The 16630-nt window shown below is 37.5% G+C and overlaps 1 protein-coding gene across 7 annotated transcripts; it reads left to right on the top strand.

Annotated features, from left to right (window-relative positions):
- Window positions 1-9784: 9784 nt before the first annotated feature.
- LOC126821094 (required for excision 1-B domain-containing protein) lies at window positions 9785-16277 on the top strand. 7 transcript variants are annotated; one of them, XM_056100962.1, is made up of 6 exons: window positions 9785-9917; window positions 10984-11117; window positions 11904-12108; window positions 14337-14425; window positions 15586-15784; window positions 15836-16277. In XM_056100962.1, the coding sequence occupies exons 2-5, from the start codon at window positions 10996-10998 to the stop codon at window positions 15671-15673; spliced, it is 504 nt and encodes a 167-aa protein (XP_055956937.1). In that variant the 5' UTR covers window positions 9785-9917; window positions 10984-10995; the 3' UTR covers window positions 15674-15784; window positions 15836-16277. The 7 variants fall into 7 exon arrangements, with proteins under 7 accessions (XP_055956937.1, XP_055956942.1, XP_055956940.1 ...); XM_056100967.1 differs by having other exon boundaries at window positions 9849-9917; window positions 10996-11117; XM_056100965.1 differs by having other exon boundaries at window positions 9855-10030.
- The last annotated feature ends 353 nt before the right edge of the window (window positions 16278-16630 follow it).

Genomic DNA, 16630 nt, shown 5'->3' with positions numbered 1-16630 from the left:
ATTTGTTCCCTCTTTTCTAATTCTAGACCAAAGAGTCAACCAAAAAATGCAGGAAGAGGGGAGAAAAAAATTAAGAGAAAAATTGTCTATATATAACTCGCACTAAGGGGAAATAATTACTGGTCTTAGTCCGTATGTCAACGTCATCATTATGCAGAAATGTACGACGTCAAACCATATTTCGTACTCTAATCCTGTAAAGACGCGAAACTAGTCCGATTTTAGTGATATAAATATATAAATGGGTTTAATTCTGTCTGGAGATAACCAAAGAAACTGTTACAACTGTGTGGAAACCACAGGTCCTGTGTGTGTGGCTTTGTGGTACCTTTTCTTAGAAATACAAACATTGCGTTTTCTTATGTGAGTTGTCGACACGTTCCTTAAAGTTTACGCTATTCCCAATTACCTGTGTGGCCATGCCTGTATAAGTTATAAAGGAGATACTCTATTGTGAGCCATGTGCCTTCCGAATTGACAAAATGGCAATCGTGTGAAACTGAGTTCAGTCGTGTCACAGTTCTTTCAGTCCCAATGATCGAGGCAGTGTGTGTTGAATTGCGACGTAATCAGACCTTCGAAAGTGTAGCTTATTTGATAGGAGAGAAGGAAAAACTGAGGTTCACCCGTTTAAAATATTGGTAAGCACACTAAAAGAACCCTTGTCCGAGAGTATCTGCCTCCCTGGAATTAGCCTACACATCCTTTCAAACACAAACTGGCTTAAAATTATTGGGTAGGATTCAAATAAATTGCCAGGCAACGGTGCAGATGTCGGTTGGTCGAGAATAGCTGCCCTGGGGCTCACCAAAATCTGGACTCCTACAATGATGGCGCCACAGATAAAAACCCTGGGAGAGAATTGGCCATTTATAACGATATCTCTAGGGGGTAAGAATCACTTCTGTTTATTGAAATACAACTTGAAGGGGGAAAGATAACAAAACATCTTAACAAGAAATCTTTCTTCTGTTGAACAGCTATACTCCAGTCAGCCAGAGTTTCAAATATTCGTACTTGTCTATCTATTTAACTAGCAATATTGTTATTAATTTATGATTAAAACTAGCGGTTGCCATGCAAGATACGCATACAGTTTGCAAGCGATGGACAGAGAAAAAACTAAAAAAAAATCTAATATATTACGGTTCGACATGCGTCAATATCGAAAGGAACCGGGATGTTTTGGATATAAACATATATTTTAAGTTTCATCACAATTGGACAAAAATTGTGACCTCTAGAGGGTCCACAACCTTCGTATTATACTATTATACTACTTTGTCAAAAGTCTCATTCCGATTTTCACGAAATTCGAACTCAACCGTAATTATAGTGTAACGGTGATATATTAGAATGATTTTTAAAATAATATAAAAATTGTGACCTAGAAGCGTTAACAAGCTAAAAACGTGATTTTTCGTTATGGTCCAATATACGACAATATCGAAAGGAATCGAGATCTGTGGGTTATAAACATACGTTTTAAGTTTCATCAAAATTGGATAAAAATTGTGATCTCTGTAGTGTCTACAAGCTAAAAATATGATCTTTCGTATAGTCAGGAGCTATAATGAATGAAGTTATGATACGATACACGTCAATATCGAAAGGAACCAAGGTCTTTGGGATATAAACTTTTATTTCAAGTTTTGTCAAAATTGGATAAAAATTGTGACCTGTAGAGTGTACACAAACAAAATGTGAACGGACGTCTAGACGAACAGGGATGACGACAATATACATCCACGTGAAAATGTGGGGGTATAAAAAACATCCACCCTTAATGTCATACTATATTTTGGTTATCTACAAACATACTGAATCTTAAAAACCTTCACATTTCTAAAATACAACGTTTGAAAACTCAAATTCTGATACTGGTTGACACGTAAAATATCGTTTGAAAACTCTTAATTCTGATACTGGTTGACTAGTAAAATACACCGTTTGAAAACTCTAATTCTTATACTGGTTGACACGTAAAATAACGTTATTTATAGTTAGTGAAGTTATAGAAAGATAAGCAATGGACATTATTCAAGAATATTGCAAGTATATGTCTATAAAATGTTAACATATTCAACAATTAGTAGGTTTAAAAGCTGAATAAATAAGATAGAAAACAAATTATTCTGGCTTATAATACACTAATTTCCGCTTTTAGTTTACGCGCAACGAATTTTCTAAGACATGTGTTCGCCACGTGGATTCGGTTTCTGAATCATGGTAAGAGGGGGGCGCGGTGGCTCAGTAGAATTAACCTGTTTCGATCCTCTTGTTTCCAGTTCCCCTTCTCGGTGGTAAATGAAATGAAATGGGGTTCAACGTCCTACTGTTCTGCTCCTAAACTGGGCTAATGAAGACGGGCATACGCCATACAGTGTGCTATGAGGGAAATTTTGTCCGGGCAGCGGCGCTACGGCCTACTCTTATATCGAATTCCAACTGCCAGGGGATCTTTTACGTGCACGCAAATATGTACACGGTACCGCGGTTTTTCGTCCCATCCGAACGACTAGACAGCTGTCCTTGTCAGGCCCTCCGTCCTGCATCACTGACAAGGGGAACTTCTCGGTGGTGCAGGACACACTGAAGGCCTGGCAAGGAACAGCGTCTAGTCTTCTAGTTCCAGCAACGTTAAAAGTGCTGATAAAATCAAATTTTATATTAGGTCCACGGTGGGATTTATCAGCGTGGTTTCCTCTGTTCTGGGCGCTGTATTATAAGGTCTGTCATTGAGTCAACTGGCGTGGTTTCGATTCCCCGGTTGTACGTGACAAGGAGTAGGGTCGCCTGTCCAACCTCGTGCGTTTTCGCCGGGTCCTCCGGTTTCCCCCCACTGCTAAAGACCCTTACGCACCAGCGAATTTTGGAAATAAAAGTCAACTATGTGTTAGTCCCGAAATGACTTAGTTTGTCTCCAGTGGACGTTAAACCCCATTTCTCTCTCTCTCCTCTCCCTCTCTCTGTTCAGTTGTGCTGAGGGGAGGGCCTGGTATGGTCCTGAGAAGGACCAGCGTCTAATCGTTCAAATGTGATTAAAAACCGAGCTCCCGTGACACAGGGGCGGATTAAGGGATCGGCCAAACGAGGCGACTCGTCCCGATTAGATTTAAAGCACTTTCCTGTCGGGTGAGATACAAACTGGAACCGATGATTTCGTTGCCCGAATCTGTCAATAACCAAATGAAATTAAGTTTAACGCTCTGTCCTTCGCCAACTGGACTAATGAAGACGGGCATACGCAATGCAGTGTCAATGTAGGAAGGTTTGCCACATAAAGATGGAGGACTCTAATTGTAGAGTGGTGTTGCATTTTGCAAAGGTTAATCACCGACTCTTTGGCAAAAAATGACCCGTAAAATACCGCACCACTAATTATGAGACAATGGACGTGCAACATATATTTCATATTAGGGGGTTTTTTTTCAAGCTTTCTGACTTACGAAAATATTGATGACTGCCTCGAGATCAATAGCAATCACGGGCTTAAGGGGCTGCAGCAGGGGCCTTCGACGGCTGGAGAGCCTCCAGAGATGGGGTGAAAAGTTATTTCAATTCTTGGATAAATTTGTTTGAAAGAAATTAAACAAAGTAAAAGTCTCAATTTCAGTTGATAAGAAAACAATGAGAACTTGGCCTGCGTATAACGGTACTGACGAATGATGGGGTGACGCATACTGCCTTACTACTGGACAAATGTACAGGGGCTCTTGCACAGATGTCATCGAGGCCTTTTGCTCCAATTCAGCGGCCCTATTCGTTTGGATGGGACGAAAAACCGAGATCCCTTGTATGTAAAGGCTGCGGTAGTTGGAATTCGTTATAAGAGTAGGCCGTGGCGCCGCTATCCGGCAACATTTCCCTCACAGTACACTGCATTCCCTGTCAAATATTACTTTTCCGTTGGCCAAAACCGCCGTTGTCACTACTGGAATGGAATTCAATTTAAGGTCTCGCCATCAGTCACCAATGTCTGTGAGAAGAATTTTCTCTGAAAGCGGCATTTTCGTCTAATTCATAGAATTTGATCTGCCAGTGATCATTTGCATGCACTTATATTAAGGGAAACAACCCATGACCTGTTCGACCAAACGGTGTATTGAGATAAAACCCCTATCAATTTGCATATTAATGGGATTTCGTGAAAACGAGACTATTCTCACCTTTTTTGACATCCATCCATAACGAAAACCTTTCTTTATAGGTTTAGAAAAATCTGATTTATCGCATGTCTTGGCACGCTGGTACAAGGCTGTGCCTAGAGTCACCTGTAATTGTATGATGCACGTGGTTGGTATTGACCCCAGGGTCGCATGATATACCGACACCCAATCAAAAACATCAAATAAACGCGTCGATGGGAGGAAAGGGAAATCCTTTCTGCCAATATGGCGGTGAATGGTCGGTGTCTATTTACTATTTTACTAGAATCAAAGGTTACATTTGTCTATTAGATCAGCGTATTTTCACACCTCTAATTTATCTCCATTGTACAGGGCTTTAGGTGCGATATTCTCTAGATAATATCCCTAACGATTGATGAATCACGAACCAGCAAATATTCTTTATGCCTCAAATTGCCTACGGCCTTAGGCCCAAACTATCGTCCACTTTAGATGGTTAGCACGCGCGCGCTGTATCATACGGTCAACTGGCAGGGTTTCGATTCCCCGGTTTTACGTGACAAGGAGTAGGATCGGCTGTTCAACCACGTGGGTTTTCTATAGTTGACCGTGTCCAAGGTCGCATACAGTGGTGACCGTGTCTAAGGTCGTATACTAGAGTTGACCCTGTTCCATACCGTATTCTAGAGTTCATGCGTCCGAGGTTGTATACTAGAGTTAGCCGTGTCCGAGGTCGTATACTAGAGTTGATCGTGTCCGAGGTTGCATACTATAGTTGATCGTGTCTGAGATCGTATGCTAGAGTCGACTGTGTCCAAGGTCGTATACTAGAGTTGACCATGTCCGAGTGCTATAAGCAAGAGTTCACCATTTCCGAGGTCGTATATTAGAGTTGACCATGTCCGAGGTTGTATATTAGAGTTGATCGTATCCGAGGTCATATATTACAGTTGACCATGTCCGAGGTCGTATATTAAAGTTGACCATGTCCGAGGTCGTATATTAGAGTTGAGCGTGTCCGAGGTCTTATACTATAGTTGACCCTGTCCGTCAGTTGGCAATCTGTGAAATTGTGAGGAGGGGGCAGGGACATGGTGAACTGGCTGTGTCTCTTTATTGTTAGTGGAATCGGGTCGTCTGATATAACGTATGGAAATCAGAAGTGGTCCACACAGTTCAAGACGTGTGACTTTTACACCGGTGTGACGTCGAAGAATACCAAAGTTCAGCACCAAGTACCGATAATGATCACACTTATTATATTACTCTTTTTAACATGGTAAATTCTCGCGACTAACTTGGAATTCTGATGAATTGTTCCAATTGACTAGGTATGGTTCAACGGGGCTTATTGCTTCTTGAATTATTGCCAATGACCTTGTAGAATCACCTAACAAAAGCTATAATTCGATCTGATTTGTTTTGCTTATTTAGAGAAATACGCTTATCGAATGACAACAGTTTTTAATAAGTACTCTTTATTATGTTGTAAAATCGTGTGGATTTTCTACTAATGTTTATCAGAAAAAAAGAGTCTGCTTTATTCACCTAAAAAAAACCAACCCAAAACTTAAAATTCTGGGAGCTATGCGACCTACTCAAATAAAAAATGGTATCATGTGTTCTAGAAAGAGTAAGTATAACCCGACTCGTGTATACTTATACCTTATGGATAACTGTAGCCATGGTTTGGGCCTGGGTATAATGTCAGTCTTTTAGGACTGCGTGTTCTTTGCTGCCGGCGTATTTTCGTTCATTACCTGGTGTAAACTTGATTCCTTTTCGCCAATTTCGCGGTGGTTGAGTGAGTTAGGCGCTGGCTCGCTAACCTGTGGGCTTCTTGTTCGGCCCCAGTGATGGGCCAGGACGTTCTTCGGGATTTTACGGTTTGGTTTCCATTTACACGTGTATGCGTGCAGGACGGACGGGCCTGACAAGGAAAATTGTCTATTTTATTGGATGATATGAAAAACCGGGGTCCCGTGTACACATTGGGAACGTAAAAGAACCCTTGACAGTTGGTATTGGAACTCAGAGCACAGTATATGATATATGCCCGTTTTCACTAGGCCGCTAGAAGCAGGAAAGTGGGCGGCGTTAAATTTCATTCACACATTCTCCGATTTGATTTCAAAAATCGAGGATTTTGTCGGTTAGAATCATTATATGTCGTTTATAACGATTTTCATTCCCTTTGATATTTCTAAAGTTTCTAATCTTGAAGAAAATCGTCAACTTTTACAACTGTTAAAACAGATTTTTTTTCTTTGTTGTTGTTTATTTTATTCTTGGCTATGCTTTGTTTTAAATTATAAAGATAAATACCTCATTTATCTGTTTGAAAATTTATTCCGCTACACGTTCGTGTGTTTTGGTGATAGGAGATATAGGGCATCATCAAGAAGCAACATAGAGGAATATTTTATCATCATTTTAATACATATGTCACACTTTCTGGGGTACCGTTTGACTAGTCACGAAGATAAAACCGTATCAAAGAAAACATTTAGACATAATTTAAAGGTACCTGGTACAAACTACTGGATAATCGAATATCAAAGAATAATTATTGCACATTTTGGGTGTTCTTGATGACATAAGATCGTCTGCCAAGCCTGTATATATACATATCTCTCATTTCCGCTCCGCTTTACATGTATCACGTAAGATACACCTATAGACAATTATTTAATGAACTTATTTCTCTACTTGTCACATGATACATCTATAAGCAGGCTTTGTCTATAATTTCCGTTGCTATATTTGTATCTTTAATTACAGTTTATGCAGTTTAGAAGAAGTTTAAAGACATAATAAGCCAAATCGTATAAAAATATCTTTAAAGTAATAAAATATGTACTATTTAATGCAAAGCTTGTTGTTATTAAGCACATCAAAGTATATCAAGAAAACACCTTTGAATGTTGAAGTAGGTGTTGGATTTTACGGAAAAGGATAGCAAAATTATTACTACTAGTGCACGTAAAAAAAACCCTCTTGACAGTTAGAATTCGATATAAGAGTAGGCCGTAGCGTCGCTGTCCGGGCACTAATTCCCTCATAGCACAGTGCATGGCGTAGACCTTCTTATGTAGCTGAGGCCATCGAAAATATAGAAAAAAAAAAAAAAACAAAAAAAAAAAAGAACTGCCACTGTCCCATGCAGATATGAAAGCTTTCATACTCATCGTCACGTGTCATGGATTATATCAAGTATCTTTGAAAGAAAAAAGAGCCAGAAAAAATAACTATCAAAAACGGTCAAAACCTCGCGAAGTTACAGGTCTAAATATAGTGAGAAACATTGTAACTCGGCAAAACAATAATCTGAAAACTAAAAGGAAATTAATGAAACTTGTATTGCTGTAATCGGAATGACATCCTGTTCCAGAAGTTTCAGAAAAATGTATCAAGCCGTTTAAAAACGGGACGGGTGAGAAAATGAAATGAAAATGGCGGGAGGGCACTAAAAAAAGGCTGGAAAATATCGAAAGATAAAATGAGATAACATCAAAAATTCTACACTGATCTCGGCTATCCTGAAACGTATTCATTTCGAAAATCGGAGACGAATCCTCCAAACTACGACCTATTGTGTTTATTTTCACGTCTGTTAAAGTGGATTTTTCACTGTTTTTCATGTTCAATTCAAAATGCTGACCATCGGTTGATCGAAATCAAATTTCTGCTCTGAACGTTTTTAGGCATTCCTTCAAGGATTCAGAAAAAGTAACTCCCATGTCTGAAAGTACAAGCCAACAGTTAGGCTGATGTCACCCGCCGAAGTCCCAAAATAAATAGATAACACATATTAATTAATCGCACATTTAATTTTTTTCAAAAGTATCAAGCAATAAAACTGATTATCAACTATATACCAAGTTTCATCACTCTCTATCAGATAGAATCTAAGTTATCTGGTCCCAAAGCATCGACCAATAAAATTGCTTAGCTCTGCTTAGCTTTAGCTCGAAATGTTAATCACTGAACTCAGTCAAGACATTCACCTAAGGAACATCAACATCACGTTTAAACATTCTACCCCAATTAAAAGCAGAGTTGTTATGGTGTTCCACCGTCTTGGCCAGTCAAATTGCTTATCGATCCTTAGCCTAAGCAGAAAATTCTCAATGAAACCCGTCATTAATGCTTCGCAGTTCTAGTTGTATTTGTAATACTTATAGAACATCGTTTTCGTACTTTATCCGGCAATGTGTTCTTTTTTCATAACAAACACCATTCGACACAATATATTTATTTCTATGTGGGACAAAAAATAAAGTGTTAAATTAATAGATTTATAGAGGTCTTTATCCCTCTCTCTCACTCTCCGTATTACATTCCTCGTACTTTATCCGACATTTTTTTTCTTAACAAACGTCATACTGCACAATTTATTTATTTATTTTTGGGACTAACATTAAAGTGTTAAATTATTATATTTATAGCCCCCCCCCCCTCCCCTATCTGTATAAAATGCACTTATAAACAGACCGATGTCTGTGGGTATACAGAAATCAAAGCACTATTCATTTTAAAGATACATTATGGGAGATTAGATAACGAGTTGGCAGTTCTCAATATAATAGTATAAAACAAGATAATGTAAAGGCAATTTGCTGAAAATTTCATTCAAATTGATCCACTATGAACCAAGAATTAAGTGATTGAAATTTCCGCCTAGCCTCGATCATCATTACTAAAGACGACACGACAAAAATCATAGTCTCGATTATCCATTTAATCATTAAATCGTGAAGGAAAGTTTTGCAGTAAACCGGATCATAATCCACTACAGATCACAGGCTAGCGATGCCATCGAGAGTTGATTATGGTCTGGGTAAGTTAATTAATGTTTAATTAATAATTTAGATAACATTTCAGGCCTAAAGAAAGACCTGCAATAGGCAGATTTAGCTCTTGCATAATGTATGTTTAATTTGTCAAACGTCGATCTTTTCATATCCAGCTAAACGTGTAATTAGGTCTTATTATCAATTACAACTATTAGAGAAAAAAAATAACAAAATATACATGTACCAACATTTATTACTTAAAAAATGTGCGTGGCACTTCCATAATCATATTTTAAAAATAAAAATGTGAACACTAAAATTTCAAATTAAACCATTTTTATGAACCGTCGAATGCACTATTTTAGAGCGTAACCTTTAAAGCATTGGAATTCTTTTTTTGTTGTTGTATTTGTTGGTTTATTTTTTTTAGGCTACAGACTACTGAAATTACTATTATATTACACAGAGCTGATAATCGAGTCTATATTTTACTATGAAAACAATGTTCAACTCTTTATTATTCTAGTAAAACTATAGAAATATAAAGTCATGGGTTGAATCAAATAAATTGATAAGCTGGACTTGTTGACAAGGTCCTGAAGTTCACCATATTCGCATGCCTTTTGTTTACATTGGTTTTCGCTGATTCTATTCTGCGCTTTGACGTTTCACCCACCACCGTTACCGTATGTTAGACGAGGTTCTCCACCAATTTAGCGTCTGCGCGCGGTCTAGCGTCAAGGTCACAGCGATATTCACACGTAAAGGCCAATCCAACTAGTCAACGCCAAATAGTCGTTTATAAAAAATGGTGGCTTAGCGCAAAAATTAAAATAAACGAAAATTATTATTATCATTACTAACTGCAGCTTTATAGGCAGGAAGTGCAGTGTGTCGGAATCCGTCTTAGTGTCTTGTTATTCGTGTCTAGATAGTCAACAATGAAAATGGCGTCGAATGGATAAACTCATATCTCATTAGAAGCTAAAAGGTCGGTACAATAAAAAGTTATTAATCGATTCGGCTGAAATTTGGTGTGAGATAATGGTTAGTGTCTCGTAACATCCCCTGAAAATTGCAAGTATCTACGACTACGGAAACTGTGTGTGTGAGTTTGTTGTATTTTACGTCCGCTTCCACCGAGGTGATGATCGCAGACAACTGGGGCTAATACAATCTATAGTCTAGTTATTAAATCCTACCAATTATGCGGGTTTGGATGGCTGAATGGTTAGCACGTGCGCGCTGTATCATAAAGTCTGTCATTGAGTCAACTGGCATGGTTTCAATTCCCCGGTTGTATGTGACAAGGAGTAGGGTCGACTGCCCAACCTCGTGGGTTTTCTCCGGGTTCTCCCACTGCTAAAGACCCCTACGCGCTAGTTCAGCTCTGAACGTAGGACTCCTTACACTTGCCCTGTACTTCAGGAACAGTCCTATTGAATCCATGGCGAAAAAATGTCACTTCGCAGTAAATTTTACTGCTAAACGGTTGCGTGTCAGTCCCTGTGAACGCCTGAACAATGTAAATCAACATCTTCTTAATGAGAAAATAAGACCTTGCTTACCTCTCTAGAACCAGTATGAGCGACACAACATGCTGTTAAAAAATACGCCCCTGTCTTCTAACCGACTTGACCGATGCCATTGAGGGGGGTTGGATGGCCGAATGGTTAGCATGTGCGTGCTTTATCATAAGGCCTGTCATTGAGTCAACTGGCGTGGTTTCAAATCCCCGGTTGTAAGTGACAAGGAGTAGGGCCGCCTGTCCAACCTCGTGGGTTTTCTCTGGGTCCTCTGGTTTCCTACCACTGCTAAAGACCCCTTCGCACAAGCGAATTATGGAAATAAGATTGAACCATATGTTTGTCCCAAAATGACCTAGTTTGTGCCGAGTGGACGTTAAACCCCATTTCTCTCTCTCCTACCAATTAAGCGAACTTTCTCAATAATATTCTCTATATTTGGGGAAGAGGCGATGGTTTCTGAATGTCTGTATGTACATGTAACATATTAGTTTCATTTGATTAAAATATTGTAGTTTCAAAACGTTACAGATAATTCTTCAGATGAAATATATGGATATGGAAGTCTCCAATATATCAAGAAATGCTGGTGATCCTAAATCACTTCTGAAACGTTTCTATGAGCTACAAACAGAAAGAGTTCAAACTTATAAAATGTTTGAAGAGTAAGTAGTTTTGGATACTTATTTTGCATATCTTTGAAAGACATACTGGTGTGGTATCAGATTGGTGATCACCACACTTTTAACATAGTAATAATAATGTTTATTTAATTTCAGTAATCAACTAGTTCAGATTCCTTGTATGTTAGTGATGTTTTGGGTTTTGACAGCCAGTTAATTGCCCTTAAAGGAAACCAGTTTTAATTTTAGTTAAAGATAGTGTTTAGTTAAAATTTGGATAATGGTTAACTTACATGTCATTTTGTTACTAAATATTGTATAATCTAGCTGACATGCTTTGAGCTCATTCTTAAAAGTTGAAGCATACATTATATACAAATTACATCTATGCATACTTCAAATGAATGAAATTGGGTTTAACTTTCTACTTTTTTGTGTGGTTCCCCCTTGTCAGTGATGCTGGAAGGAGGGCCTGACAAGGACAGCTGTCTAGTCATTCGGATGAGACAAAAAAACAAGGTCCCGTGTACACATTGGCGTGCACATAAAAGATCCCTTGACAGTTGGAATTCGATATAAGAGTAGGCTGTAGTGCCGCTGTCTGGGCAAAATTTCCCTCATAGCACACTGTATGGAGTATGCCCGTCTTCATTAGCCCAGTTCGGAGAAAAAAACAGTAGGACGTTAAACCCCATTTCATTTCATTTCATTTCTACTTTTTTGCACCTAAATTTTATTGGGCTAATAAAGGCATATTGTGTATTTTAAAGAAGAAGATAAAAGTATGTTTGTATATTATGAAAGAATTTATTTTTTTCTGGATTTCAGAGGTTTTCAAGCTTATTTAAATAGTGCACCATTGTTCAATTTTCCATTGTATCGCCAACTTGTTCATGAAATCACTCAAACATTTTTGAAAATCTCCCAAGAAATAGTTGAAATTGGAACCAATTTACATGATGTACATCATTTACACACAATAGCCAGTTATATAAGTAAAATACAAGAAAGAGAACAAAGCAAATTAGACCTGGTTGAGTATATATTTTCTATACAGCCACATTTCAGTGTGTGTGTATTCTGTTATTACCCATGTCTGTTCTTCAGTCTCTCCATCAAAAATTAGCTTGTGAACAAGAGAAGGTTTTTTTCAAAAATGGTGTGAAGCATAGTGGTCATGAGAGGACCATTCGGCCATCCCCCCACCCTTTTTTTTTGTCTAGAAACAAGGCACCTCTAATCCTCCATTTATATCCTAACCAATGGCATTTATACAATATGCCTTCTTTGCAGTCTTAATAACTATTATGGCATTTACAATCAGCTACTTTATCTAGAAGTGACTGTTCATTACTCGGAAAAGCTAATGTATGATTAATAGCTAATAATAGAGAGCAAATGGATGGATATATTGCCCAGTGAATGTTTCTTTAAGGCGCTGGCTCACTACCTGTGTGGCCCAAGATAGTTCCTCATTATTTTTCAGTGTGGTTCTCCCTTGTCAGTGGGGGGTTGGAGGGCTGAATGGTTAGCATGTGTGCACTGTATCATAAAGTCTGTCATTAAGTCAACTGACGTGGTTTCGATTCCCCAGTTGTATGTGACAAGGAGTAGGGTCGCCTGTCGCCTTGTGGGTTTTCTCCGGGCCCTCCGGTTTCCTCACACAGCTAAAGACCCCCTACGCGCAATCGAATTATGGAAATGAAATTGAACCATATGTTGGTCCCAAAATGACCTAGTTTGTGTCGAGTAGACGTTAAATGTTCAAAATACTTGGATGTGAACTTATTTGCAACACTTCAAATCTTCACCAATCAACCATAGCAAATATCAATATGTTAAAATTATATTTGGAATGTGCTTAACTTTTTCTATGACATATCTAAAATTGGTCCTTTTTATACGTCCACGTATATTGCCATCTCCCCCGTCCGTCCGTCCGTCCATCGTCCACAATTTCTTGTGAATGCTCTAACACCAAAAGTTATCATCCAGTTGTTTTAAAATTGATATATGTTGTTTACATTAGTGAGATGAAGAGGCCTATTTAATTTCAATAACGCCAAAAGTTATCATCCTATTGGTTTAAAATTCATATATGTTGTTTACTTTAGTGAGATGAAGAAGCCTATTTAATTTCAATAATTTCCGCTCATTACGTTTAGGGTCATGGCTCTTGTTTCACTTTGTTGAACCTTGTGAATGCTCTAATGCCAAAAGTTAACATCCAATCTTTGTGAAATTTATATGCAATATTTAAATTAGGAAAACGAAGAAGCCTATTGAATTTCAGCAAATTCCGTTTATTACTTCTAGAGTTATGGCCCTTGTTTCACTTTGTTTAACTTTGTGAACGCTGTAACGCCAAAAGTTATCATCCCATCTTTCTGAAATTTATATGCATTATTCAAATTAGTGAAACAAAGAATCCCATTGAATTTCAGCAATTTCCATCTAGAGTTATGTCCCTTGTTTAACTTTATTGAACCTTGTGAACGCTCTAACGCCAAAAGTTATCACACAATCTTTGTGGAATTTAAATATGCATGATTTAAATTAGTGAAACGAAGAAGCCTATTTAATTTCAATAAATTCTGTTTATTACGTCTAGAGTTATGACCATTGTTTCACTTTATTGAACCTCGTGAACACTCTAACATCAAAAGTTATCTGCCGATCTGTATGAGATTTACATGCATCATTTAAATTAGTAACAAGAAGAATCCTATTGAATTTCAGCAATTTCTGTTTATTACTTCTAGAGTTTTGGCCCTTGTTTCACTTTGTTCAACCTTGTTAATGCTAGATTGATGAAAGTTATCATCCGATATGTATGAAATTTATATGCATCATTTAAATTTGTGAAACAGGGTCTATTGAATTTCATCAATTTCCGTCAATAATTTTTAGAGTTATGGCGGTTGTGAACCCTGTAAACATTTGATTGAATGACAAAAGTGATCATCTGATCTGTATGAAATTTATATGCATTATTTAAATTAGTAAAATGAAAAAGCCTGCCAAATTTCAACAATTTCTGTAGATTACTTCCAGGCTTGAGACCCTTGTTTCAGTTTGTAGAACCTTGTGAACCCTCAAACAGCAAAAATTATAATCTGATCTGTATGGAACTATCTTGTAAAGGCCCCCAATTAACTTCAAAGCAATAAATATGCGACAACCCTTGTCAACCGCTTGGACGATTTAGCTGCTGTGGACATATGTTTCGTTGCCTGGCAACCTATCTTATGTATATTGCAGACTGCTGGTTTACAGTTGTCAAGACAACATAAAAAAGATCATCCTGATGATGTGAAATTTCAAACCGAGATAACTGAAACACAAGCAAAGTATGTATGATTCATGTTGATACGTCCACATGAAAATGTGGTCATATTTTGTCGTCGCTTCAGTCTATCGGCCATATTGAAGAATCCTATTGAATTTTAACGATTAAAATAGAAAAAGTCTGTGCATTACTAGAGTGGCCCACAGCCTCGATTGTTTGTACTATATAAACTGACCTGTTTTAACAGCATCTTGTCTAACCGATCAAAACATCCGATTTTGATGAAACTTGAAAATACATGTTTATAACCGAAAGACCTTGGTTCCTTTTGATATTCGTGCAAATTGGATCATAACTTCCTGAATTATGGTCCTTGATTGTACAAAAAATCACGTTTTTAGCTTGTGGTCCCTCTAGAGGTCACAATTATTATCAGATGTAAAAAAACGTTTGAATATATCATTATTTCACTGTAGACCTATATTTTATTTTAAGTTTTGTCAAAATCGAATAAAAATTGGGACGTGTCCACAAAAAAATTGTGGATGTCCGGACGGACGGACAGTGGCGAGACAATATACGTTCACATGAAAATGTGGGCGTATAACAAAGAAGCCTATTGAATTTCAACAATTACCTCTAATTACTTCTAGAGGTGTGGCCCTCTATTAAAATGATACCTGAAATACTCCCTTTAATTGAAAAAAAAGTAAATCTGCAAAAATCTTTGTCGCCTGCCTGCTCGATTTAGCTGCCGTGGGCGTGAAATGAAATGGGGTTTAATGTCCTACTGCTATGCTCCAACTGGGCTAATGAAGATGGGCATACACCCATACAGTGTGCTATGAGGGAAATTTTGCCTGGGCAGCGGCACTATGGCCTACTCTTATATTGAATTCCAACTGCCAAGGGATCTTTTACGTGCACGCCAATGTATACATGGGACTTCAGTTTTTCGTCCCATCTTAATGACTAAACAGCTGTCCTTGTCAGGTCCTCCTTCCTGCACTACTGACAAAGGGAAAACAGGTCTGAAAATCCTGATGAACCTTCTTGGCCAATGCTGGGATCGAACATGTGGGCGTAGGTTTCATTGCCTGGAAATCTCTTTCAAAATTCAAATCAACTATATTTCTTTTAATTCTGAAGAAACTGTATTAATGTTTCATTCTGAAGAGAGTATTTTAAACAAATTATCCTTTTTTTTTATCCAACCCACAGTATAATGGAGGTAGAAGAAAACATTAATGAAATTTTAGAAGACATAAAATATGAGTCAGAAGATTTATACTTAGAGGAGAATAGCTGATGTCCCCCTTCGAAATCCCGAAATAAATAGATAACACATTAAATAATTGCACATTTATCTTTTCCAAAAGTAACAGGCAATCAAACTGATTATCTATGCTTAGTCTACACTAGTCTACACTGTTAAAAATATCAAATCGATTATCTATGCTTAGTCTACACTGTTAAAAATATTTTGGTTATACTTATATAACCCTAAAATTACGGGTAGCAAATGTTGCCCCTTAATCCTAGGTAAAATTACATCTATTAGTTATTTAACTTTTTGCTGTAAATCGACATAATGTTAATTTACATTTCTTGTAAAAATACATTACAATGTTAATTTACATCTTAGGTTAAAAGTACTAAATATTGGTAATTTTACATACAGGTTACGGGCAACAAAATAAAATAGTTTATAAAACCATACCACGAAAACGTAAATCAAATATGTATTTTGACAACCAATGAAATAATTAACAACTGATTGGTGCCTAAATTTAAAGTCAATCAGATGTTAAAGGAGCTAAATCACTAATATTTGGGACCTAGAAATTGACCCAAATGGGTCGCAACGCATATAATAATGTAATCTGATTGTATATAAACTGATTTACATTCAATTGTTTCCTTTTTGACTCTAATTTCAAATCAGTTATGTCTAGCGAAATACGGCATTAGTCTCAACCGAATAGCAATTTCTAGCGTCTGGTTATACCAGTCTATTGTGCATGCTCTCCAGATAAGACTTTTTGATGTGATTAGTGCTCCTGCGGCTAGTCCGCAAGACTTTTTGATGTGATTAGTGCTCCTACGGCTAGTCGGATAACCGTAAACGATTAGAAATGGAAAGTTAAACTGTTCGAATTGAATGGTACGGTTATTCTGAGATGTCCCCATTAAATAGAAATATCTCCCATTACAAACGTTTCCATGACGACAAAACGCCATTTTGAAAATTAAAGCATGTCAACTA

The sequence above is a fragment of the Patella vulgata genome, chromosome 5 (assembly GCF_932274485.2).
Source record: "Patella vulgata chromosome 5, xgPatVulg1.2, whole genome shotgun sequence".
Classification (NCBI taxonomy): domain Eukaryota; kingdom Metazoa; phylum Mollusca; class Gastropoda; family Patellidae; genus Patella; species Patella vulgata.
The sequence above is the reverse complement of the archived record's forward strand: the minus strand, read 5'-3'. Positions and strand labels throughout refer to the sequence as shown.